Source organism: Xiphophorus couchianus, chromosome 7 (assembly GCF_001444195.1).
Source record: "Xiphophorus couchianus chromosome 7, X_couchianus-1.0, whole genome shotgun sequence".
NCBI lineage: Eukaryota > Metazoa > Chordata > Actinopteri > Cyprinodontiformes > Poeciliidae > Xiphophorus > Xiphophorus couchianus.
In genome coordinates this window covers 3,884,492-3,912,394 of record NC_040234.1, presented here as the reverse complement: position 1 = coordinate 3,912,394, position 27,903 = coordinate 3,884,492, and the positions used below count along the sequence as shown (strand labels likewise).

At 40.3% G+C, this 27,903-nt stretch overlaps 1 protein-coding gene across 3 annotated transcripts in view; it reads left to right on the top strand.

The window, feature by feature from the left end:
• The first annotated feature begins 1,292 nt into the window (after positions 1-1,292).
• The window catches only part of kdm6a (lysine (K)-specific demethylase 6A), a 40,876-nt gene continuing 14,265 nt past the window's right edge, over positions 1,293-27,903 (top strand). The window contains exons 1-13 of one of the 3 annotated variants that reach the window (XM_028022453.1): positions 1,293-1,811; positions 1,953-2,016; positions 4,726-4,834; positions 4,952-5,001; positions 8,397-8,455; positions 13,621-13,741; positions 19,357-19,411; positions 19,752-19,786; positions 21,333-21,426; positions 23,212-23,338; positions 24,835-24,933; positions 26,334-26,553; positions 26,955-27,095. In XM_028022453.1, the coding sequence (XP_027878254.1) occupies positions 1,654-1,811; positions 1,953-2,016; positions 4,726-4,834; positions 4,952-5,001; positions 8,397-8,455; positions 13,621-13,741; positions 19,357-19,411; positions 19,752-19,786; positions 21,333-21,426; positions 23,212-23,338; positions 24,835-24,933; positions 26,334-26,553; positions 26,955-27,095 (1,332 nt within the window). In that variant the 5' untranslated portion in view covers positions 1,293-1,653. Of the gene's footprint in view, positions 1,812-1,952; positions 2,017-4,725; positions 4,835-4,951; positions 5,002-8,396; positions 8,456-13,620; positions 13,742-15,917; positions 16,318-19,356; positions 19,412-19,751; positions 19,787-21,332; positions 21,427-23,211; positions 23,339-24,834; positions 24,934-26,333; positions 26,554-26,954; positions 27,096-27,903 lie in introns of those variants that run through there. The other 2 variants (XM_028022454.1, XM_028022455.1) reach the window with 2 other exon arrangements.

The window sequence follows — 27,903 nt, the reverse complement described above, 5'->3', positions numbered from 1 at the left end:
TTACTGCCACTTCTTTTTTTTTTTTTTTACATGTATATGTTTTTTCTTTCAGCCATCCATGAACCTTTAACTCTTAGAAAAATCTACTTTGTATTCAAACCAGCACATTATTTCCTCTTGCAATTGTGAACAGTGGCGGATTTGGGAAACCCTTTTCATAAAGACATCTACTGCCTGGTCCTGCTCCTTTGAAAACATACTGTATATATTTTTAGAAAGTTTTAATATGCACCTTTATATATTTACGTTAAAATTGTCTTCATTGACAGAAAGAATCATCTCAATATAGTCATAAGAACATATGTGGTGTTTAGAAAAAATATTGTGGCTATCTGAAATCCATAATGTTTAATTTTTAGTTAATTATTTTTTATTTCAAATATACATAATGGAAATCTATTTTAGATATAAAGTTAGTTGTAAACAGTAAACACTTATTAGAGTGACCTAATAAGTGTTAGGTCATATGTAACTAGTCATATGTAACTTAAGTTACATTTAGTTACATACATATAGAGAAAGAGGTTTCAGATACCTTTTGACACAGTTATGCCAAGACCTTCTTACCATATAAAGTGAAGAGTAAAAACAACGTCATAGCTATCTTAAAACTAACTGCATTAAATTTGAATTACAGTTAAATTTTAAGAGCGTTAACATTTCATAAATATTTCTTTAATTCTGACAGCAAAAAATTATTGTACTACAACAACCTGCCAAATAGTAATACTAATAAACAGAATGAAAGTTGCAAACGTTTGTAGTCTATCTATCTATCTATCTATCTATCTATCTATCTATCTATCTATCTATCTATCTATCTATCTATCTATCTATTTTTTCCTACCTTTTTTGTATCTCTTGTCTGGGGCTTCCAATAAAGAAAGCCAAAACGGCAAATAAATCATATTAAATGGAACATTTACAAAAGACCTCCAGTAATTTTGATAAAATTGAAAATAAGCTACAGAATATTTTCTGCTTTTATGGGGTGAAGTGTGTTCAGAGTTATTCATATGTTTACAACCTGTCTCAGTGTGTGATTTGGATGTCTTTTTTTCTTTTGGTATTTATCAAAAAGTCCATGTGCAACGTTGCAACAAATATCCTTGACCAGACCGACAACTGCGTTGACCAATAGGAATCAGGGAAATTTCGGTTACGTAATCATAATACAATGAGAAAGGCCAATCGCGCGGCACAAGGCGGGCCGGCGGAGCACGTTTTGATGTGTGCGTGCGCGTGTTCGCGACCCATCAACTGAAGGCCCTCATGTGACCGCGGAGGAACGCCGCTGATTGGCCACGCGGAGTGGAGGGCGTGCCGACGGTGGCGGCGTGCGTTTGCCTATGTGACACAATTACAACAACTTTGAGCCGCTGGTTGGGGGGAAGTTTGCGAGCTTATCAAACAACTTTCTCACTTCTGGTCCCACATTACGCCAACTCCATGCATAAACCGGGACTGGAATACGCGCACTGTTTTGACGTACAATGAAGAGCGCGGAGGGGAACTTGAAAGGATCGCTTCCTTGAGGATTTGGCAAGAATCACGCTGCGCCCCGTTTTAACCCTGGATTGGTGTGCGACGGTCCCGCTGCTGCCGAGTTCCGCCGGAGTCGCCCGGTCCCGCTCCCCCTCTCGGTCTCTCGCCATGAAATCGTGCGGACTATCGCTCACGGCCGCTGCCCGGAGCCTCGGCGTTGCTTCTAATGACGAGGAGAAAATGGCGTCGGGAAAAGCGACTGAAATCGAAGAGGACTTTCCGAAGCTAACAGCACAGGAAAAGGAGAGCCTGGTCGGAATTGACAGGTTAGATGCCTAACTGCAAGAACAGTCTTATTCGCGTGTATTTTTTCTGTTGTTCTGTAGCTTTTACTAGTGAAGTTGGTAACAACATGATCGCTCCCCCCACTAAGTAACACGGAACCGTTGTCTGTCCTTTACTTGCAGTTCACTGTTTGGATTTCATGGGCTTCAAGAAGATGGCGCCAGAACGAAGGCCTTGCTGTTAAAGGTATGCCACTAAAAGCAGCCTCACAGCCGCCTCTGGCCGCTATCTCCTCTGATGAGACACATATCCAACCTGAAACGAATGGTACAGACCTCCCTGCGCTGCTCTACGTGTATGAGTGCATCCTGGCCTTCAATTTCACTCCCAACTTTAAAGCTGAGCCAGCGACCGCCTGTAGAAGCAGCGTTATTCCAGGGATATAACGCAGCGGCCGGCGTGCATCGGTGTGAAACGCACCTTTGATAACAGAAACAACGCTGTTTTACGGGGAAACTGAACGCATCTCCGCCCTAACAGAACTGTCATCGGTTCAGCATTTACGGTCGCATTTTGTAGCGACAGCCTGACTGCATCTTGTGCATCATAAGCATGGCAAATCATATTGTCTTCACACCTGCTGTTACTTTCTTGAGTTTGTTACATATGCAGACAAGCGCCCCTTTTCTGTGCAGGGAAATAGTGATAACTTTTGTGTTTATGTAGTTAAAGTGAATTACAGAGCTGCACGTGGACACAAATCTAACAGTTTGCGTGTGTTTTTTGTAATATTAGTTTCCAAGTCGGCAGCAATATTCGGCTGGCACAAAACAAGCCGATGAAACGGCAAGCCAGAGTTTGATTGTGCGTCAGCTCTCTCCCCGGTTAGCATGCAGCGGCTAACCGTCCAGCGGTGTACACCCGTCTGCACTCGCACTTATGCACCCCCCCTTTTTTGACATTTTGGGCTACAAATACATGCCTTGTGTTAAGGTTGCAAAAAATAATGGCTGCTTCGTGTCACCCAAGATGGCGGGGGAGGGAAGAAAATACCCAGAAAAGGTTTGCTGCCCTAGCTAGCTAGCTAGCTAGCTAGCTAGGTAGGTAGCTGCTGCGGCTAGGCTAACCTTCATTCGGATGAGAGATAATCACGACGAGGGAGTTCAGTGTTTATAACAAAGACGGGTGATTAAAGCGGAAGCCGGGGAGCGACAGGCGGAGTAAACGTGCACTGCTTGGTGAACACGCACGAAGCGTGTGTTTAATTACAGTCCGTGTTTCTGCCACAAAACTGGCCGTGCGGACTGTCTGTTCAACATGTGGCTCACTGGAGGTGGAGACATAGCAGGAGGACAATATATCCCAGGGTTGAGAAGGCATGTTGGCAACACTTTCCAAAGAGTCGTAATGTCAGAACAAGTGGGAACATTTAAAACGTCATTAGATGAACTTAAAATATTATCCAGGAACGCATACAGGTGCATTTACAGGTGCAATTCATTTTATATTGTAATATGAATAATATAATCTTAAAGGGGCAGTATGATTTACCTGGAGTATTGCCTTGATTCTTTCATGCATATTTGAGAAAGGTTTTAATCTCCCATGGGAACCATTAAGTTATGCAAAACACCTGGTTGGACTGATGCTGCCTTTGAGCCGCAGCTCCTCTTCAGAGCTGCAGTTTTCAAGCCTCTATATTACAGAGTGACCCTCCTGCTCTCGGCTCCTCTAGACTATCCAGTAGCAATTAGCAGAAACCTGGTGGAACTGCACATCTGCTGAGCTCATTTTAGGAACTACTTTTCAGTGCAACGCTGGTGAAAACATTGTTAAAGAGTTACTAGAGGAACGATGTTGTGACTATGAAATTATATTCCTTTTAAATCATATTTGATACACAGCATTTTTACAACTGAAGGCAACATAATTACTTTATTGTGCTATAAATTATTAGCTGCAAATGATTTATTATTCACTAAAGGAATGCAGTTATTGCCTTCTGGGCAAAAAACTGTTTTTTTTTTTTTTTTTTAAAAGAACTGAATTAATCATTTGGTTGCATCTTTTAACGCATTTCTAATATTGTGTAAAAGGCTTCATTGGTTAAAGGAAAAAGCTGCAGAATATGCATTTAAAAAAAATCTAATTAATCGATTAATTTCATAATAATTTACTAAATCAATCATGTTTTCCTTTTTAAAAAAATGAATTTATTTGCTGTGTCTTTTGATGAACATCTAATATTGTTTAAAATTGCTTACGTGATTAAATGGACAATCTGCAGAATTTACTTTTCTTTTTTGTCCCAATTATCAATTGCTATAATCAATCGTCTAAAACACATGTCTAAAACAGGAATTAAATTGGTTACTTGTTTCTTTTAATGTATTTCCATTTATTGTATAAAAAGCTTAAGTGGTTAAATATATATATATATATATATATATATATATTTACCAATTTATTTATTTATTTATTTTTATCAGAGTAGTCGATTAATCGTTACAGGAAACCCTGTGTTCAGCTAGAGTCCAGCTCCAGTTTGCTTTGCGTCTCGGGGTAAATGTCCAAGGTTTACATGTGAGGTTTCATTCTACAAAGCTGTGGTTGTAAAATGTTGTTTTAGAGGGAAAACTCAGAGTTTTCTCAGAGAAAACTGCTGCTGCACGCTGCTTCTCCCCAACCGTTTCCCTGGCTGTCTCGTGTCAGCTGGCACTCTGCCGTGGCGGCGCGACGGCGCATCGAGCCTCATTTGTTTAGCCGTTGTTTAGATACCAACTCCGAGTCCTTATTTGGGCGTTTGGCTCGTAGTATGCAAAACGGCTCATAAACATGTCAGATTATGACCTTCTAGGAACATTTAAAAGCCTTCCTCAGACGTTGGCTGCTGTTTAAATTGTAATGTTGGCTCGGTGTGGCCACTGAGCTCTCGCCTTGATGTCGTTGCTTTAGGCTGTGAGCTGCTACAACGGCCTCATCCTGAAAGCAGAGGGCAAGGTGGATCCTGACGTCTTCTGCCAGCTCGGCCACTTCAACCTCCTGCTGGAGGAATATTCAAAAGGTAACAATCATTTATTATACTGTATTTGTATAAATTGATGAACTGAATCTTAAGCTTTTCATATTGTTCCAAAATGACTCGCTCATGTTGGTTTTTGTTGTCTCGTCCTTCACTTAGCATTATCTGCATATCAGAGGTACTTCAGTTTACAGTTGGACTACTGGAAGGTGAGTCTGATGCACGTTTTCCAGATCGCAGCTCATCAAATGGAGAATAAATTGTGACACAAAGTCTCTTACATAATTAATCCAAGAGAGAGAAAGAAAAGAAAAGTTTGGTTTTGATTTAACGTCAGACGGTAGAATAAAAAGTTGAATCATTTTATTCTGTGTGTGTAAGTTTCTGGTCTCAACTGTAAACAAGTAGCTGTTACAGGTGAAGATGTTTAAACATATTAAAGAACCCAGTTTTTTGGGCCGTTCCGTCATAGAACTATATAGAACTATGACATGACTTTAGCATTTAAACTCTTTAAATGCTAAAGAGTTTGTGGGTTCTCTTTAGCTTTTACATCTGAGAGGGAAGAATGTTAGGTTTTGCACCTGGTGAAGCATTTCTATGTATTTTTTGTAATACTATTCTGACTCTATTGTAATAATATTCTGACTCCCTGCTAGCATGACTTCCATAAGTTCGGCCCCATTTTGTCTAGGCCTGCCTTAATAAGCAATAAATCAGTTAATCACAAGATCAATTATAAGGAGCTCAATAATTTCCATTTGCATGATTTATCATTTCTATTTTTTCTCTCTTTCTACAAAAAACGGAATGACAAAAGTTTTCAGTTTAGTGTTTTGGTCTCAACTAGACCTTGTTTTGAAGGACAGTTTTGTTTAAAGAGACTTCATAATTCCTTTTGTTGTTTCTGTTTTGTTTGTTTATTTTAGATACTTAAAATGTCTTTTAAAAAAAATCACCAGATTTTTTTTAAAAATGTTCATTAGAATTTAAAGTTTATTGATCTTTGAGAATGTCTTCTTGCATTACCATTATGTTACTTGAAAATGGTCTCAAAACAACATTATCATTTATCGCAATAATTTCTGGGGCAATTTATCGTCCAGCAACATTAGTTATCATCACAGGTCCCACATTGACCAGCGTCGATGGAGGGTTTATACTAACGCAAGCTGCGTTTCCATCGACTTTATAACTGCGTAATTTGACATTTTGAAAATGAAGTCGTTCAAAGGAAACACTGCAATTTCGAAAAAACTCTTGGTTTTTGCTACATTTTTGCCACTTGGATGAGATGTTTGTCCTTTTTTTTGGTTTATTTATTTTTTGGTTATAAATTAGTTTATTTCAGCAACCAGATGTTGCCACTGGCACAAATGAAGAAGAAGACAACAGGAAGTAGTTGGAGGATGATGTTTTTTAAAAACTTATCGCATGAACAAGCTTATTCACATGTGACTTTAATTGCTTTACTTATTTAATGGAAACCTTGCAAAATGGTGGGTTTTTTTTGGACATTAGCATAATATTGACAACGTTGACAACATTTGCAATGAAAACACAGGTAGAGACCTGGAGTTTGTGGGTTCTGTTTAGCATTTACATCTGAGAGGAAAGGAGGTTAGGCTTTCCACCTGGTGAAGCATTTCTATGTATTTTTCCATTTTGGACCCATTCCCGACTCAAATCTAGTCTTTTAGTTAACTTTTTTTTTGTTTTAGTTTACTGACTCTCAAGACTTTTAGACGGGTGTCGAGCCTCCTGACTTGGCAGCTGTCATAGTTCTATAAAGTTCTATGTCTCTATAGTAAGTAGACTATTGTTAGAAGTTGAACACTAAGGTAATATCCCAGCTTCCTTCAAAGGTTTACCATTGTTTGCAGTCATTTTACGCTAAGCTTCACACATTCATTGCTTAAATTAGTTGCCACTATAAATGTAAGAGTAAGTTTCTGAGTTGGTTGTGGTTGCTAAAATGTTTCCCTTAAATGGCAATATCTGTAGACAAAAGTCTCAAGTAGTCTGTCCAAATGCTGCTGTTCTTAATAATGGCTCCATGCTCAATCAAATCACCTGTCCCAGTTCATATTGGGACCAACTGAGGTGGATTGGGATGAATCACTGGTCGGTTAAGTGACCCAGAGGAAAAAGAAAAGTATGATCTGAATGCAGCTGAAGAAAATTAATCCTGGGGAATGATCCTGTTATGTTTTTTATTATTATTTATTTGATTGGTCAACTATTTATTGTTTAAGCTGCTTTGTTCTGCGATGTGATTTTAGCAGAAAATATAACATTCTTAGGGCTGCAGCCAACAATTATTTTACTAATTGATTGTTCTCACTATTAATCAAGAAATCGGGTTTTAAAAAATGGGCACATTCTCCAAATTTTTTAAGCACAAAAAATCTTAAACATTAAAAATTATATAAAATGCTAATACAGAAAAAAAACAATTCTATTAATCAAAGTAAGAAAACATTCTATTGCCTAAAATGGAATAACAGCATTCCGTTAGTGAACTCAATCACTTGTAGCAAAGGATGCATCTACAGCTAAAACTCCCCCAAAAATCCCACTTTTTCACAGAATTCAAACGAGGTGAAGCTAAAACATGAAACTTGAGTTCTGGCTAAAAACTGTTTACTAATATTTATTTTTTAGCTAGCTATCCATCCATCTTATCATTTACCTCTTTATCCATCTAGCTATCTATCCATCTACCTCCATCTATCTGTCTAACTCTTTACCTCCTTCTCTACCTAGCTTGATGCATACCTAGCCATCTAGCTATGTATCTAATCAAATTGGGTTTTTATGCGTGATTTGGCTGTGCTCGTTTAGCAAATTGCCTTTTTTGAGTCTGTATACTCCAATTGAGGATTATTCGATTCTTAAATTAGTTGATGATATTTCAATCAATTAATCTTGATTAATCTGATTAATTGTTTCCGTCTTAATATATTTGTTTTCCTCTTTAAAGCCAAGGAAACCCTGCTTAAATTTAGAAAACCTAAAATTAAAGTTTTCTGCCAGTGTTATATCAGAGCTGGTGTCTGTGTATTGATGTAGACAAAGGCAGTGTGACCGGAGATTAACACCATATATTAATATATCCAAAACTGCAAAGCAGCCTTTATTTCTCGGGGGAAAACGGGCTGGAAAGAGTCTTTAGTAGACTCTGAAAAGTAGAGAAAGAAAAAGTCTACCAGAGGGATGAAGCACACCAGCACAAAGTCAACGAGGTCCCAAAAAAAAAAAACATGTTGGCTCAGGACCCCCCACTTCCCACTCCCAAAAAAACAATCAAGAATCAAATATAAAGCCAACAAGACCTCATTCTCCTCCAGTGCGTTCCAGAACAACAAGGCTGAGGTTTCATTCACTGGTGCAGAAATGGGGCTGATTTAATGCGCATGTGGATATGCTGCTTGTTTTTCAGATTTGGGTTTATAGCTTGGAGAGACGGCATTTAAAATGCTTGGGACACCATTAAATTCTAGCTTTAGGTTCTGGCCAGGATCTGTGCTGTAATCATTGTAATGTGTTCATCTAAATCAAGTCTGATGTACTTTCTTTCCTTTTTTTTTTTTTGTTTCCCCAGAATGCTGCCTTTTTATACGGCCTTGGAATGGTTTACTTCCATTACAACGCATTTCAGTGGTAAGTGTTATGTTTTTCTCCTAAATGATTTCCTTAGACTAACATGGATTAGTTAATTAATGGATTCATGTCAGAACAAAAGCATTTTTAAGGACACATGAGTCCTGGATGCTGGATGTACTACTGATGCTTGTAGCCATGGCTAACAGGCTATCCAGTAAGTGGATATGACCATTTTCCTGCTAGTTCAGGGTTCTTTGGTTGTATTTTTTTCCCCATCTTCAAACTGGAAAATCAGACTTGAAGTTCTGTTTCATATAAATGGGGGAAAAAAAGAAACTTTCTTGGCCTCAGGGATGATGTTTAATTCTGCCAAAGAAAGATATCACACTATATGCTGATGATATTTTGATGATTCCAGAAGTTCTCTGGAGAATAGGATATTTACTAGAGGTGAAATGGTACAAAAGTGTTTGTAAATGGTTCCATAGGCTTTCAACAGGATTTAGTTGTTAGAATAAATGTGTGCTTATTGACTTTATTACTGTCCCTGCATTCAGTCAGAAGGTCATGTAGAAAATATTTATTATTTAGAAAAAGGACATTACATTCTAGTTGAAAGCAAATGTTACATTTCATAGCATAACAGTGGTAGCTGAGTCATTATTGAATTACTTCATCATGTGTTCATTTGTTAAATTGTGGTACTTAAACTGTAAACTAGCTGGGATAAGAGCTGGGTTAGCGGTGCTAACCCTAAAGCACAAATTATAGACTAAAAATAAGATGTCAAATATCGGTCGTTTAACTAAAGGTTAATCAAAACAAAATGATAATGTTCACAGCAATGGAAAAACCACTGGTGGGGAAGAATACCATGCTAATTTAGTGTTTTGCTAACAATTTAGTGTTTGAAAACATTTAGTTCATTGGCTTCCTCTAGATCGTTTGTTCCAGATACATTCTAAAGTGCTAGTGTACTTGGGTATTATGTATAACACATGTCATCAACACATGGTGGGTAATCAGGATGGTTGAATTTAGCCTTTTAGGATTAGCTTTCTCTGAGTACCATGTTGGTGTAGCGCCTTAGCATTAGGTGAACAAATGTCTGACTCGTGAGTTAGGGTCAGACCCACTAACTTTTTAGTTAGCACTGCTAACCCATCTGTTATCCCAGCGGTATTTTTGCTTGGATATTTCTCTACTGTTAACCCTAAATTGTTTTCAGTTTTTTCTTTTGTAGAACATACCTAAAATATTTGAAGAAAAATCCATCTCAAGAAGCTGAAATATCTAGGTGTAATGCAACCGGACATGCTATTGGCTGGAATTTGCAAACCAGCCAATCCAGAAGCTCTATTTACTTTTCTTGCCGCTGATTGACTGAACCTCCAGGAGAGGAAATGAGGAAGTAGCATGTTTAACTGATAAAGGGAGGCGTTCTGTAATAACCAAATACATTTTGTTGTTTTTCACTCTGTAGTTTTGACTGTTATCTTAAGAGCAGCTAATAGTCCGTTTCCCTGGACTCAGAGGTTATTATCTATATTAGCCATAGAGGTGTCATCCCAGAGTAAGTGAGAGAGTCAGTGTCGGCGTTTAGCTAGCATGCTAAACAGAGACCATGTGTGATACTATGGGTTTTATTTTTTTAAATTTTTTTTTCAATTTCTTTTCTCCGAAAGAGTTTTTGCGGCGCTAGTGGCTCGTATTTTTTTGCGACAGTAGGCAGACAGGAAAGAGGGCGAGGAGAGGGGGGAGGACATGTGGCAAAGGTCGCCGGGAGCGGGAGTCGAACCCGCAACGTCCACGTCGAGGACTAAGGCCTCCAAACGTGCTAACCCCCTGCGCCACCACAGCATGCCCCTATGGGTTTTATTTTGAAAGAAACCAGAAGTAATGCGCTAGAGTTGTTTGTGGTAACTAATTCACAGACTGAGTAACGCTTCTGCTTCTCCACTGAAGGTTGAAAAAGGTCGGAAAGCAACTTTTATGCCATCGATGAGAGACATGCGTCATAATTCTGCCCTAGAAAAAGCAGGAAGCTGTAAATCCGGACGTAAAAAATGGCTAAAAATTATGATTGTGAACTTATGAAAGAAGTCTATCAGTGGGATCACAATCCCACCGCTCTGACTACACATCCAAACAGACTTCTCTACACAATTTACAGTCAATGCTCCACAAAACACTAACGTTATTACTTGCGCTCTCTTTTTCTTATCTTCCTTCGTCTGTTACAATCCTGTCAGCTCCCATTGCTGAAAAACGTTAAAATCCATCCATTCGCAGCTCCAGATAATGCGCTGCTGTGCGACGTCTATGTTCTCCGTTTCGCTTTGGGGTAGTAAACCATTGACGCAGAAGTCTCACCTCAGTCGGGTTTAATTAGCGGTATGAACAACTGCGCGAAAAAGGATTCCAGCATAAAAATTGGAATTGGCTGTCAAGACCTGCTGTGTGAACGTAGCCTCTGACGGCAATTCTGAAGAAAAATGCAGTACTCCTGGTGCACATCCCTGATGACACCTAAGCGAAGGCAGCTAGTCACCTGTATCCTTGGCCACAGAAGTAGTAATGGCAGTATTTTTTGGCTTTATAAAACATCTGTGAATAAAATGAAGCCCCATTTGACTCCACTCTATCATGTCCACCTTGAACTGGATACTGAATAGAAGCATTAGTCTGCCAGAGCTGAGGGAGGGGAGGGGAGGGCTGTCATTAGGTTGGGTCCAGGGGACAGACTATGTCATGGAGACCAAGGCTGAAGGAATGCTGAGCTGTCAGGTGGGGAATATTGTTTCATTGGGGTGTTAGTGTGTCTGGTGGCCTGAGTGTTTTAAAAAGTTTAAGTGGAGGTTTAATTTTCACCAGCTAGCATCTATGAGTCAAATGGGGTAGTTAGCTTTGTGTTTAGTTAAAAAGTAGCTTTTAGCTGGTTATGAGGTTTTACAATAAAAAGTGGCGTGTGTTAATTTTTTTTTACTGGAGCTGTCATGTTGCTGTGTGGTACAGTCTATCATGCTGAGGAGCTTCACTGGATGAAGCCTGGGAGGGAAAGAGGGAGAGGGCAAACACAGAGTGAGTGGAGGGAGGGAGTACGTAAACTGAGAGGGGGAGGGGCTGGGGGCACTGAGTTCAGTGTGTGTGGCATGTTCAGCAGAGACCACAGTGCTTTTTCATACAGGAAAAGGGCTGCACGCTGACATGCATTTGCTATTGTTGCTATAGTTACACAGCAAGTGGGTTCAGTTGTAAACGGCTCTTTGCCGCAGGTAGGGTCACTTCTGTTTTATCAAAAGGGCTGGATTCATGTTGGCGAACATGATCACATCATTTCATTTCACTAGGTCGTGTCCAAGGAAAATCTTGAGTTTTTCTCTGTTAAATGATCCTGGTTTTGGTAGCATTGTGTGCTAACAAAAGCAGTGCAAATTACTCTGCTTTTGAAAATACTGAAGGTTTTCTGCATCATATTGATGCTATGAGCCAAAGCAATTAGCTGTTGCTGTAAAGCACTCTGCTGATATTCAGAGAGCCCCTTCCTGAATCTTCCAGTAAGCAAATGCTCTTAAACTGAGAATCCACATCTCTGAGGTTCATGCTGGAACATATTGTCCGTTCAGAGAGGATATATTACTGAGCTCAGTGCTGCTCTGCATCATATTTCATCGTCTCTCTGAACCGAGCCTCTCATGTGAAGCATTCAAGTGAGATGGCAAACTAACAGTTTCTAATATTGGTATTAAGATAAAAAAAGACTATCATTTTTATTTTTTTATACATCTGTAAGACATTAGAGCAATTCTTCTCCCAAAAAATGTTCTGATTTCAGAAATGCAGCTACCTTGTGTTTAGAAAACATTAAACATCACTGACTCCTAAATGAACATTTCCTAACTGTATGTTGATGGTTGTCTATACATGTTGTCAGCGCATCCTTATTTATGTCTTAAATACATCTGTTTAAAATTGAGGCCTTAAATTATCTTAAATTCATTGAGAAACAATATGTTGGTATTAAATGTTGATCTTTAATTTTGTTGTGGAAGGACTATCTACTCTCATTCTATGTAGTTTCTTTTTTAAAGTTTTCTTTCTGAAATTCAAAACTTTGAGTTGCACAGATGTCTTCACTGAATTCTGTGACTCAAGGTGGTGGCGACTACTGGTCACTAGCTGCTACTATATGTAAAAAAAGTTAGCTAGCTTTTTTTTACATATAGCAAGCTGGCTTAATGTGAAACAATGGTTCGTTTTTTTCATGTAAAGCTAGCTTGCTTTTTTATGTTTAAAAAAAAGCTGGTTATACGTAAAATAGCTTTCTAGCGTTTTACGTAAAGTTAGCTTGCAAAAGTTTTAGTAAAATTAGCTTGTTAGCGTTTTATGTTAAGTAAGCTTGCTAAATGGAAGCTTACTTGCATATTGCAAGCTATATGTAGATATAAAAGCTAATTATAGGCAATTTTGTGACTCAAGGCAGTTAAACCTCGTGTTCTGCTCCTGGTGATGATATTTTCTGTTTACAGCAGATTAGTGTAGCACAATCTGCTGGGGAATTAAGGCGTTCCAAGAGGTGCTTTACATCGGCCCAACGTTTTCCCGAGCGAAAGAAATTCATGAAACTGAATGAAGTCCTTTTTTTTTTGTTTAGCACATTTCAGCAACAAGGCAGTTCAAAGTTTTTCCATAATTAAAAAAAAAATACTAAAAGCACTACAATAACAAAATAAAGACAAGTAAATAAACTTAGACCTGAATATCAAGGAGAGTGGTTTTTATTTTGAAAACTACTGTTTCGACATATGAAACTCTTATTTTGGAGTCATGATAACTGGACTGATGTAGGGGGAACTGTTGCCATAATCCCCATGTAGACACTTCTCTGTGCTGTGAATTAACATATGTACCTGAAGCAGCTTGTTTGAGCAGTGCTTTTGTTCAAAAATGAAATTCTATAATGAAGACCAACTATTCCTAAAGATTTGATTTAGAACCCATTTGGCTCTGACCATTGAAATGCATCCTAAGCTTCTAGTTCTGAATTTCTCAGCCTTCATAGACATCCAGGAGCCTTTTCGTTACTTGAAATCACTAAATAAGATATGATATTAAATGGATTCCTCAGTTATATGTGCCTATTAAATACTCTGGCAGGACAATCATCTGAGTCAGACTTGAGTTTGTTTTCAGCTTGTGATCTTTTTTTCCCCTCTCTCCAGGGCAATTAAGGCGTTCCAAGAGGTGCTTTACATCGACCCAACGTTTTCCCGAGCGAAAGAAATTCATCTGAGACTGGGGCTCATGTTCAAAGTCAACACAGACTATGAGTCCAGCTTAAAGGTAAATCAGAACGACAGACTGAATGAGGAGTTCTGGGCTGTTCAGGTGATATACAGGGAAAACATTAACTGGTTAAAATGTTTTGTTTTTTACAATTTAAATCAAGCCGTCTCTTAAATCTAGCCCAGTATGGCTGACTGCTGATGGATTACATCAAGTTCAACAAGACGTCTGTGTTCGATATGAAAGGCCGGTACAGTTGTTGTTGAGTCAGTTTTCATTGGTCTGTGCTGGAAGCCTGAAATAGACTCCATGTCTCCAGTTCTTCTGACAAAAGCTGTTATTAGGAAGAGTAAAATTTACACCTGTGAACCAAATCTGTCCAGACAGTTCTGGCTCTGCCGTAGCCTGAAACTTTCAGATTGTGATCTGATCCCTGGCCTTGTTATGGTCCAGACGTTTCTCATAGATTGTTTGTTCCTGGAGATCCAACTCCAAATCACACAAGATTGTGCGAAAACAATATTCCTGAATATAACTTGAACTTTTACATCAACAAGGTTACAGAAACCCTTAAGATTTGTCTTGCACATGGAAAATTGACTTATAATCTTGTCTGTTCTCAGATTTAACTGTTGGAGAACCCCTAAAACTCTTCATTGCTTGGTGTGTCCAAAGCAGTTCAGTTTTATATATTTTTTTAAGAGCATGGCCAGAGTAGTTTTTTTTACTTCTTACACAGTTGACCCTCGTCTATTCCCTGTTTAGTATTCACAGATTTATTCTCTATTCTCTGATTCTTCTGTGGGACGCAACTCACATTATTCACGGAAAAATTTGCTGCATGCATATTATTTCTCAGACCATATTTAAAATATTCTAAAGATTGGGAAACGGCAATACTAAACACTCTACTGACTGGTGTTTACAAAGCAGCCAATACAGAAGGGCTGCTGATTTTCCTTGGCAGCGATTGGCTGTATCCACAGGAGAAGAAATAAGGAAGACTGTAGATATTAGTTTCTGCAATTGAGCTATTAATGCGTATTAATACATGCTAAGGTGTATTTGGTTTATTTGATCTAAGATTTCAGCTATTAACGAGCAACTGTGGTCCCTAACCCCAAAGAATAAATAGTTCCCACAAGACCAGACTAGAGGTAAGTTACCCCAAAAATGTGCCTTTTTGAAAAGCAACAGTGAACACAATTACCCATTAATGTGTTTGGAGTCACTTGGTAGCATTGTAATGTAGAGAGGTTTACTGATGGGGACGCACCAGTACACTTTTTCACTACACCGATATCTGAGGTGTAGTATCGGTCAATACCCATCGGATACAGAAAAAGTGCAGAATTGACTCAAACACAGATAGAAATGTACTGAATTGCAAATATATTTGATAACTCTGCACCAGTACAGCACACTGAAATGCAACAATAGCTTCACAATCTTGGTCAAACATGTAAAAACACAACTTCAGTTTTTTTTTTGTCTGTGCAAATAGGAGTAGAATGGCCAATTTAAAATAAATAAGGAAGAAACTGACAAAAGCATTAGTTTGACTACCTTGGTCACACATGTAAAAAGTAAACTGTAACAAACCTTCTGTCAAATGTAATTAGGAATTCTAAATAAAATGTAAAATAAATAATGCATTACGTTGCTCAGAGTAAAAAGCATTGAATTAGATGGAATAGATCTGCCCTTACAGTTCGGGCTTATTATCTGTATGCACCAATACAGATATTATCGCATCGGTTCATTTCTAGTAACTCATCTTAGTGGGAGCCTGTAGTTAATAAATAAGAGGAGTCCGAGGATTGAACCTTGGGGTACCCATCATGTGATTTACGCCTACTCTGATGAGAAATCCCTGTGAGCGACATTTAGACCAGATGAAGCCCTCTCTGGCTGCAGCTAGTGCTACAGTGTTGCATTGAGCAGGCTGCTCATGCTGTTTGTCCTTAATTTTGGACGCGGCCCTCCCTCTCGGTCCTGAGTCACTGCCAGCCGCTCACACACGATTCACAGCCACACACTCCCACCAACAGAATCTCACACATGCCTGCCCCAGTTACCTACAGGGAGGAGTAGGCGCCTCTTCAGAGGAACAGGGACACAATAAAGGTAGAGAAAGAAGGGAAGACATGAACGATCCTGATCAGATGCAGAATCTGCTGCATTCCCATTAGGAACCAAACGTTACATACGTCTCACCTGTCCTTGTCAATCCCACCTGCGCTCGTTAGGGGAAAAGTGTCTGCATCAGTTTGTGTGCTGTTGCCTCCCGCAGCTGCAGAGAACAGATCTGAGGAAGGAGGGGAAGCTGGTGCGTGCGTGTGTGTGTGTGCGTGCGTGCCGGTTCCTGCTTTGAGGTATTGTGTGTCATCTCCGTGCTCTCTCTTCTGCAGCCGTCTGCTGAATGGTAATCAGTGACACCAGGAGAGAGGAGGAGGAAAGAAGGGAGGGGAGACAGATAAAAAGAAAGACAGCAGAGAGACGGGGGAGAGAATGAGGAAAGCAAGATGTGAGGAGGGAGGTGGAATGCCAAGCTGACAATCCTGCGGCATTATCTGGCCGGCTGTAGAGCGAGTGTGAAGGATAGAGAAGTCTGAGGGAGACCCACCGTCTAGGTAACGCCTTTTAGTCTCTGAAATCAAGGCATGTGGGGTTTGGTGATGTTTTTTTACTGCTAATGCTTGATTTTTAAAACGCCACTTTCTTATGAGCTGGTTCCGTTCATTTGTTCATGCAGTAATTTGGATAGGTTTTATCTGCCTGACGTTTACTGTGAGTGCAGCAGAGCCCGGGGTAGGAGCTATGTTTAGCCTCGGCCTGGATGACGGATAACGGCGCGCGCCTCGTCAGAAATCCCCACGGATGTTCCACAGGAGTACCTACTGGCTGTTTGTGGTTTCAGCGGGTTCTAGTCCTCACAACGTGACCCAGATACTGTCGGCTCCTTTCCAAATGCGTGAACCTGCACAGGGTCACGCTGCCGCCTGTCACCTTGAAGCCACCTACGGATGTAGAGACGGGATTCCAAGTTTTGGTTGATTTGAACCCAATCTAATGTCTCCTTAAAGACGAACGCAGGAAGACAGAAGACCAGCTTTTAAAAGGATTTTTTATTTCTAGGTAACCTGCCGTTGGCAACAGAGGTGATGTCACACTGTGTTAGAGAGCAGTTGATGTAAAACAGGCTTTTAGCAATCTATCAAAGACGGATTAAATGAACATGCAGTGGATCTTTTAAACTGTTATATGCGATTTCTATATGCAGTACATGTACATTTTTCAGTCTAACGATTCGATTCAAATGGTTTTCGATTCAGAAACCAAATTTCCTATTCAGTCTGGAGATTGTTTAAATTGTGAGTGATAAGAGGAAAAGATAGTGTATATCAACTTCCATCAGTTTAGATTGAAACAGAATTGGGTTGGTGCATAAATTCCCAGTATTAGGTTAGCTACTTCTTAAACAAAAAAAATTCTAAGAATTATTCAAAACGTATACGCGTAATGCCGCATACTCACAAATAGGAGTGACAAAAACATACAACTTAAATGCGTTTTAAAATCAACTTTCGAATATGCAGTTAGCATGGTTACTGCAGCTAGCCTTACAAAGTGTGTGTTTCTTAGAAAATGTAATTTTCACCTTTCAGGCCTGATTCATACATTAGATTCTTTTCAACAGCAAGCCAAGCCCAGCTGTTGTTGCTCCGATGTCTGTGTGCGTTAGGAGGGATTCTCAGTCAGAGCAGGGCACCAATCAGGAGACACAAAGATCTAGATAGTTTCTCAGTTTCAAGGATGCAAAAACATTTTTTTTCCCTTTTTATTCCAATTCTTCTGGTCCTCCCGCCAGTACATCAAACCAGTACCTCCTACTCACTGAGAGGCTTTTGTGAAAACTGTAAATCTGAGACAAAACGTCGCCAAAAGTGCTCTTGTCCGTTCCAACCACAGGGTTCACCTTCACAAACACAAAGATGTATTTTAAACTGAGATTCGGACAAGGCGGTTAACGTTTCTAAGGGTGTCTTTACACCTGATAATAATGTGGACTTGGTTTGACTGGGGGACCAAAGTTGCAACAGTTGTTCCATTTTCAGCTGGTGTGGTTCACCTTCACACTGCACTGTGGAAAACAAACTAAACTCTTTGAAAAACCAGGTCACCCTCCTCGCCTGTGTTGGTGCTGCACCAAGAATCACTGAAGTGCAGAACTTCAGTGAACCGAAGAAGACACTGAGCGCAACTTCCTCCTTCACAAGATGTAAACAAAAATGGAGTAATGTCAGATTTTAGAGGATGTAGGATTTCTCTTTTGTTTTTGTTTTTACCCAGAATACCCTGCGCTATAGTCCGCTTACTGCTTCTGGTGTTGGCGTTGACAAATGCCGCCAGAGTTCACTTCAACCAAACCTAGGTTTTTAGGCAGACCAGAGTTTGGTTTTTTGTTCTGCATCAGAGTTTGTTTGCACATTCACATTTCCCAAAACAAACCGGACTTACTAGCCAAACAAACCAGAGTTTGATGAAAGTGGACTAGAGAAATCTGGTGTGAATGCACCCTAAATCTTCCAGGATAGACAGGTGTTGAAAACTGAAAGGATTCAATCAGATCAACTCTTCTAAATGACCTTTAGTCTTCCTGTTATCTGCTGGATGGGTGTGGCCTTTCCTGGACTTGGCTCTTGCTAGCTGTTTTTTTTTTGTTGTCGTTTTGTTTGCATTGTCCTTCATACTACAAATTAAACCCGACTGCAGAAACTTCTATATGAATGATTTCCGACCCCAAACTGACCCGCATGCACAGAACAATGTTGAGGTCACACAGCAGTGCTCTGTTTACGAAACAGTCTGTTACCTTCAACTGTTATAAAAACTTACTGTATATCAAACATGACTAAAAACAACATTTTGACATTGCAATTTAGCACTTTAAAATTGGGCCTCTGTCTCTTTAAGAAGCATTTGCTTTTTCTGACACTACGCCTTTAGGAAGTCATCACAACAACAATCTTAGGAGTGTTGCACTGAGAAGTATTTCAGATGATGAACTTAGCTGATGCTCAGTTTCACCAGGTGTTTGCTAATTGTTGTTGACTAGTTTGAAGGAGCTAAATGGCGGGGGAAATCTTTGTGAGGAGACTTCGGCTCCAAGGAGGAGCGTTGTGAGAGCAAGCGTTCAGGCAGCCCTGAACAGTTGACACAGGCAATTCAACGATTTCTCAGACATGCGTGAAAGGATCAGTTCAACACTCCGGGTATGTTTTTGTTGAGGGAATAACATGATAAAGCTCAAATAAAGTCAATTTTAGGGTGATGTTTTCCTGCAGAAATGGCAGTTCTGTTGATGCATTCAAAGGCGGTGTAGGAAGCGATCTTTGTTTTTCCTGTGGTGGTGGGGTTCAGAGTTCCAGACAGTTTTAGGCTCCATCACATAAAACCCGTCTAGTTCAGCCCTGCAATGTCCGCCGTCCTCTCATGTTCCGGTCACCTGGGTTTGTTCACTGTTTGTTGGGAATCGGACCGGAGCAGCGCTCATATTTCCGTCAGACATTGGCCCACACACTTTTTTTTAATGACACAAATCACACAGACATGATATCCTGTTTCCATAAAAAAATTAATTAAACCTTTTTCTTCTTTTGTCTCTGCAGCATTTCCAGCTGGCATTGATCGACTCTAATCTCTGCACTTTGTCCAAAGCTGAAAGTAAGTCGTAGCTAGAAGCTGAAGCAGTGCGGTGCTGCAGGCTGGAGCTTTAACTAGTTATACTCCAACCTCGCTTTTTCCCTGCCGACCGCACTAGAACTAAGACACAGGTTGCCTAGGAGACGGCACGAGGAAGGAGCTGAAAAGACTTCCCAACACATCACACATGCACACTGTGATTTCTTATTACATGATTACACTGGAGAGTGTTAGACTCCCCCCGCCCATCTGCGCTCCACACTGCTGGCAGTCTGTTTTAATGGAGGTCCTCAGGGTGGATGGGAAATCTCCCAGATTGTCGTCATGGTTAATTTCTTCTTCTGCTTTTTCTCTCTTCCAGTTCAGTTCCACATCGCTCATTTGTATGAAATCCAGGTAAGCAGATCACATTTGAAATGATTCCCCGCTGTGTTAGCGACGGCGTATTAAGAGCCACTGTAGATAGAAAGAGGCACGGAGAAATTTTGAGGTGAATTTCTGAGCTCCAAAATGCTATGAGAAATTTTAAGATTCATTTCAAATATTTTCTAGAGAAAATAAGGTAATTGTTTAAGCTCAAGTTGTAAATAAGTGAGGAAATATTCAAATTTTGAGGTTCATCTCAGAAATTGTTTAGGAAAAAAATGCAGGAAATTTCTGAGCGCCGATGGTCAAATATTCGCAAGAAAAAATATTCCAGAACTTTTAAATTAGTTTCACATATTTTCTAGTAAAAAAATGCTGACGTTTTTCGAGTGTCGCTGATTGAATACTTGCGAGAAAAATACTCCAGAACTTTTAAATTAGTTTCACATATTTTCTAGAGAAAACGTGCAAGTTTTCTGAGCTTGTAAATTTGGAACATTTTTGACTTTTCGATCCCAGAAGACTCCTATGTCTGTTTCAAGAAAAAGTCCAGGATTAATCTCACAATTTCTATTTTTCTCCCCTCGTAAATCAGATTTTTTTGAGCTACGAGAATTTACTTCTTTCTTATAGAAAATGTCTGAGTTTAGCCTCAAAATTTGAGTTTCTTAGACTCTATTTTCTACCTACAGTGGCCCTAATAAGCCATCATATCTCCCACTTCCAAATTGACCTGTACATTTCTGAAGGTCTTATTGATAAATTGTTTTGCAGGCTCCACTACTTGCATGTATATTCTGTTTCCTTTATTGTAGATATTTCTCTAGTAAATTCAAACCTTTACTTGAATTAGAGACAGGCTGGTTTTCATCAGGCTGTTGGAAGTTGTTAAAGTTTATTTGGTTCAGACTGGTTCATCTGCACTCTGACAGATGGGAGTTTAGTAAAGTTGCAGGGAAAAAAGTTTTTTGGGGGAGGTGGGAGTTTTGGACCCCCTCTCCCCCCAATTCTTGAAATTTTCAAAAGTTGAAAATTTTAGAAAATTTTCAACTTTTATTCATGAATTTAAAAAGTTTAAAACTTTTTTTAACTTTTAAGATTAATATCAAACTTTGATTTATGTTTTCAGAAATGAACTGCTCCCCCCACTCCCCCCTTTTCAATGCCCCCAATATGCCACTGCACTATATTCTTGAAATGAAACAATTTAAAACATTTGGTAGCCTGATCCTAAAAATCCAAATCCATATCACAGAAGGATCACTGAAATAAATGGCACTGTTTGAAAAATATTTTCCATCATTTCTAAATTCTTTTTTTTAGGAAAAAAATAATCGACATATTACCTTTTTTTTTAAAATGATTTTTTATGCTATTTTTTGTCCTGTCTGTCTGGCAGACATGTGGCGCCTGGCCTGGCCTGTACTATTCCTCCCCTTCCTCTAAATTAGTGGCTCTGTCTGGTCATTAGCAGTGTGAGGATGGCTGTGGTCTTTGTGTCCAGATAGGGCCATAAAACGCCGTGTCTCCTGTCTGCCTCTAACCGCCTCTGCGTCTCAATCTGTCTGTCCCGCAGAAGAAACACAGAGCGGCGAAAGACGCGTATGAGAGTCTGCTGCAGATGGAAAACCTTCCTGCTCAGGTGAAGGCCACCACACTGCAGCAACTGGGTAAGTGGCTCCGCCTGATCTGTTATTTTCCGCCATGGGTCAAAGTTGTAGCAAAAGTGCTGCAACTTATTCTGGTTTGTCTTGGTTTCCCATCCCCCTGCCTTGACGATAGCGTGTGTGTGTGTGTATGGGGATGTGTGTGTGTACTTCAGGCATAAAGTTTTGGTCTTTGAGAATATGGTGTTTTTAGAGGACAAATTTATTAGTAAAACTGGTCCAGTTGGGTTTGAGGACAGAAGTTACTGAGACTGTAGGAAAGATTTTTGTGTTGTGGTTTAAAGCTGCTGTATGTAACTTTTATAACAAATATCTATTTTTTTATAGTTGTGGAAATCTCCCTGCTCTATGCTACGCTACAGCTGGATCCCCACAACATATTCTGTTGTCAATGCTAGGCTAGTTGTGCCACCGATACCGGTAGATAGACAGTGTAAAGGATAAACAGAAAGTTGTTACTGCCATTAGTACACCAGGGTGATTGACGGCGCTAAGACCCTCCCCTCTGCTTTGATTGGTTGTGACATTTCCTCTTGACTTGGGGAGGAAGTGAAGGAGGTGAATGGTTTATCTGTCTCATACTGTCATGACATTGTAACAGTTTTAACAAATAAACATTTTTGCAGTTACATACTGCACCTTTGTCGCCATATTGTTTTACACTGCAATGCATTCTGGGTAGATGACGTATGCTAGGCTCTACAGCTCTAGCACCATCATTTTTGTGAACTACTTCTCAATGAAATGTTGGTTAAAATATTGTTCAAGACTTAACAGAGGACTGATAATGTGATGACTTCCTCATGTTTGATGTAGCCAGCGCTTTTATGACAACTGAAGCTAACACAGCTACTTGATTGTGCTATAAAATGGGACTATGTGGCTGGAAAATACATAATACTGCCACATTTAAGAGCAAATTTAGCATCAGTTGGCTAGATAAGGTTTGTTTTTGCCACTGGCTCACTTCTGTTGCCAAAAAAATAAAGCTAGGCATTGTGGGAGTTAAGTCTGTAGCAAGCACGTAGCTACTTCCAAGGGTCACAAACAGACCCCAGAAATATCATAATTTATGTTGTGCTTTATTGTAATACAACAGGATCCCTCAACCATCCCTTATATTATAGTTTTTTTCCCCATCTTAAATATTATTAAAGGTGGCATCACAAAGGTCTTAAGTCTTAAATTTGACTTGCTGAAGTCTGCTGCTACCCCAATAAATCGTCCTGCTCCTCAATAAAACGACATCAAATCAAACCAATCTGTGTCTCCTGCTCTGCTACTTCAGTGTGGCTGTTGAAACAAGGTTTCAACAGCCACACTCACTAAGTACTGCTAATCATTGCCTGCTGGGGGTTTCCATGGTGACGATCGGAGCATGCTTCAGGTGTATAGGAGGACGTGGAGGGGAGAAGAGGTGGGCTGTGATTGCTTTGGTCTGTCTCCCAGAGCGACCTTGTTTGTTGGAAATGGCTTGTTACTGCTTGTGTGTGTGTGTGTGTGTGTGTGTGGGTGGGTGGGTGGGAGAGGGGGGAGTGTTGCATGCGTGCATTGTGGCTGCTTCAAATGAAGCCTTTGAAGAAGGCCACCTGTCTCACTTTATCCGTCCTTCTCCACTGTTCGGTTAAAGCTCCTTAAGGGGACAGGGGCCCGGGCGGAGTCGGCCGTCTCCACAGTGGCGCACATTTTGTCTGGACGGAGGCTCATCGTTCCGCCCCATACCAGTTTCCACTGGAGCTCAGAGGAGTTGTTGAAGACTAACAGCTGATCTGCTCTGCTGCTCGTTAGGCTGGATGCATCACACTGTGGAGCAGCTGAGGGAGAAAGACTCCAAGGGCTGCTACGCCATCCAGTGTCTGCAGAAGTCTTTAGAAGCAGACCCCAACTCCGGCCAGTCCTGGTACCTTCTCGGCAGGTACGCCTTAAAGCTTTTTGACGTTATTTGCTTCTGTTGGAAATACACACTACAGACACGTTGCTTGTCGTTGTTTACACCCGGAAAATTTCATGCGTGCGGACAATGTTTTAGGTCATAAACACAATTCTTTTACATGCCATCCAAAGCCACGCTGCCGCGGTCGAACAGTTCACAAATGAAGCCTGGAGATAGAGGTGTTATTGATTTTGTGCAATGTGCCGCAGCAAAGGGAAAACGATGCAGAAAAACCATTGGAGAACAACTCTAAGGCCCTGTTTACATGACAACAATTTCTGGTGAAAATGGAAGCGTTTTGTTGTGTTTGTATTGTACATTTACATAAAACCACCAAATGCTTTTTCTGACAACGGTACAGATTGAAAACGGTTTCCAGAGTGTAATGGCTCTGAAACGTATCGGTGTCCATTGTCTTGTAAACAGAGTAAATTGGTCTTTTCTGTCAGGGAATCCCTAGCAAAACATAGCTGCTTCCTACAATCCACAGAAGAAGAAGAAACTACTGACGATGCTGGTGTTACTACAGTTTGTGTTTCCCCATCAGCGTCTCTTCATCGCTCTGCAACGCCCAGGTGGCAAAATACATGTGTGCTTGTTCAGCACTCATAACAAGCACTCGCTTGTTAAGTGCTCTTACCTAGAGAACTACGGACACCGTGAAAGCTCAAACATGTTTCAGCAAAGTTATCCCACTTTTTTCCATCTTCATCCTAATCAGACATACATAGTGCGTGTTTTCCCCCAAGACGTGGGGGAACGGTACCTGATGTGGAAATGTGAATTGACCTGCCTTCAAGTAGAACATTATTTTTTTTAATACATGCGCACTTAGTTTCAAAGAACCTAGCACCAACTAGTGGCTTGGCGAGAGCATTACACCTTTTCGATGGGTACCGTTACTGTGTAAACAAAAATTGTGATTAGAACGTCTTCATGTAAATGTGTTAACAGAAACGAAACGAAATTTCCATTTTTGTTGGATCATTGTCATGTAAACAGGGCCTAAACTATTTGTATTCTTCTACGCACAGCTCCATTACCATAGCAACCAACTGACAACAGCTTCCATGGGTGTATCTAGATTTAACACCAAAAAATATAAAAAATTTCCAACACAAAGAACAGAACATCCAGTCTGTTCCAGTTTTATGTTTTCAGGCTTGATGTTTATTTTATGATTGTTACTTTGACAACTTGACAGATAAAACCAATGAAAGTCACTGAGTAGCTTTTTGTCCCTGGGAGGCGGGACACATTGTGTCTCAGAAACGTCAGTCAAACCTGTGTCTTAGAACAAATCTGTTCTCAAGATGCAGCTCAACATTAAACCTCGGAGATTACAACACGTTACTACTCTGGTATTGATTGTTGGTCTTTTGCTGCGGCAATCTCTGTCCGACTGACATAAGTCATGAAATATGTTGTTTTCCTAAAAATGCAATGATTTAGAGTTGGTTTTGCTTTCTGTCCGGCAGGTGCTACTCCAGTATCGGAAAGGTGCAGGATGCCTTCATCTCCTACCGCCAGTCCATTGATAAGTCGGAGGCCAGCGCTGACACCTGGTGCTCCATAGGGTAAGAGCAGAGCGTGTCAGCCAGTGTGACTGTAGAACAAGATGCTTCTTACTGTAGACTCACTGTAGACAAAATCCCCTGCAAAAGTATTCATCCCGCCACAGCTTTTGTGTTTTATACACAGAATTATGAAGAGGAAGGACAATATTAAATCTTTTAAAGGGATCCATGATTAGTTGTAATAATATTATTTGCTTGAAATATTTTAGATGTTGGAAAGATGCAGTAAAAATACTGCAAGGTCTTGAATTTTTATAAATGTAAGTAAAATATTGTCACACGGACGTCGCCATTTTGTTTACCCTGCAATGCATTACGTATGCTAGGTCCAACAGTGCTAGCTCCATCCAGTCAGAACGGTAACTTTTGTGCAATAATATTAAACCCTTTAAATTTGAACTGGAATGAGAGGAAATGGAAAGCAATGGAGAAATGAAGATGAGGACCAAACGGAGGAAGAGGAGAGATTAGGCCGGGAAAAAATACTGATATTTGTGCAGCTGTTGCCTGAAAATGTCAGCCGATCAGCTCCAAAGAACTGCTGAGAGCTTCAGCTTCTAACTCAACAATTAGCAGCAACGCACTAATTGTTGAGGTAGAAACAAACGCTCAAGCTGTTTTTAGCATTGGTTAGCAAGTGGTTAGCATTGGGATTAAAAAATTTTCCCAAACACATTAAAACGCTGTGTTACAATAACGTAAAGATGCTTCAATGCCACTTTAATCGTCCATACATTATCTTATTCTTTGATTAAAGCCGCTAGCTCATGCTAACTGCGCTAGCTCTAGCTAATATGATGGACAGTAGACTACAAGCCCATTACTCCCGTTTGTTTTAACGGATAACTCATGTTTTAAGTCACATGACAACCGCGAGGGACTTTTCCTGGGCCCATTCATTTTGTGGGCTGCCCTTGTTCATCTCCACGATCTTGACTTCTTGCATTTTGTTTATAGACCCAACTCCCATGTCATCAACCTGACATGGATTGCGCAGGTGAAAAATACAATAATGACATCCAATTTTTTGAAGAAATTGAGTTTTTATGTCTCACAAAAAACAGCGTTTAGCTTCACAAATGAAAAATTACAACATATTTACCCCAACATGTTCACTTTGTTGTGGGTCCCTTTTAAGAAATGTTTTCAAATGTTTTCAATTTTACTGAAAAATTGGTAAAACTTTAACTTGTATTTGTGTTTAGCTCCTTAAGCAAACTCCAGTTTGCCACAAGACGTACAGGAAACACAGCAAGCATGCGAATGCAGGTGCTCTGGTCAGAACCCTGAACGGCCTAGTCAAACTCCAATATACAGTGTAACAGCATGTGACGATTAAGAGACAATTAGAAAAAGTAAGGTCTGGACCGTGTCCCTCCCCCTGCCCTCTCTGCTTGCAGTGTGCTGTACCAGCAGCAGAACCAGCCCATGGACGCTCTGCAGGCCTACATCTGCGCCGTCCAGCTGGACCACAGCCACGCCGCCGCCTGGATGGACCTGGGTACGCTGTACGAGTCCTGCGGCCAGCTGCAAGACGCCATGAAGTGCTACATCAACGCCACGCGCAGCAAAGCGTGCCTCAACACCGCCGCTCTCGCGCAACGCATCAAACTGCTGCAGGTGGAAGCCCTGCCCTCATTTCCCCCAACCCCACCCCCCTCCAGCCTGCTGTGTTTAATGTCGTACAATACTTTTTGGTGTTTGTGCATTCAGGTGCTGTGATAACAGCCCAGCATTGCCAAAGCAATCAGCTTTTAAAATGCATATTGTCCTTTTTTGTTTCTTTTTTTGCCTTTGAACACATAGATATGAATAATAATTCATATTAATGTGACTTTCTCTCACTTTTAAAGCATACATTCACGACATTAATCATTTCTCTTATTTTTATGTCCGGGTAGAGACGCTATATTAGCGAGCAAGACTTTGTTTTTGTTTTGTTTTTTTTGTCCTTTTTATAGTATTTCAACTTCCAATTCAGGCTCTAAAGTTTGTTGTTTTCACACAATTTCTCCTCCTAGGCTCAGTTGTGTAACCTTCACCCAAGTAGTCTGCAGAATAAGAGTAAAATGCTTCCTTGTATTGAGGAGGCGTGGAGCCTTCCCATTCCTGCCGAGCTCACGTCCAGGCAGGGGGCCTTGAACACAGCACAGGCGCAGCAGGTGAGAATCAGAAAGAGACGGAGCGAGGCCCCGTTTTTTTTTTTCTTTTCTTTTCTTTCTTTCTTTTTTTTTTTTTGCAGTAGACGCCAGATTGTCCTTCATCGTTCCTCCTCTCAGATTGTTAGAATTGTCGCTAACTCTCCATGCAGAGCAATTCCTGTCCCACGTTTTTTTTGTAATTTTTGCCCACTCACTGCAACTCACTCAGCAAACTCAAACGCTTGGACATGCGTGCCTTGCAAAAAGCATTTTGTCTCATTAAAATGTCCATTTGTTTTATTGGGATTTTATGGGATTGACCCTCTGAGTCCACGCTTTACTGAAGCTCAGAACAATAATTGCTAATCATTGTTCTTGGGAAAATATCTCAAACTTTGTCAGGTTGGTTGGAAAGGATCTCAATATGGGGGTAATCTAAACCATCAGCCTTCAAACATTCCAACCTAAAGAGACGTTTTTACTCTCTATCTAGCCAGATAAAACTCATTTAGAGCCATAGGTGTGAAGTGACCTAGTTATCTGTACTTTAACTAGGCCATGCTATCACATCTACCCACCTTAATCTAAATCAGGCGTCTGCAAGCCTTACAACCCAGTCTTAAGGTGATTCTTAAAACTGTGAGACTGTTGTCATGGTCAGACAACGGGGACGCAATGGGGGTGTCCCGCCAGACCGTCAGTTCCTGAAACAACGGCAAAAAAAAAAGCTCTCGTAAAAGCACATGCAGTCAGTGCGATCCATCTGGGACGCTGCACAGAGCAAAGAGCATACACGTGTGTTTCAACCTAGTTAAAAAAAAAAAAATTA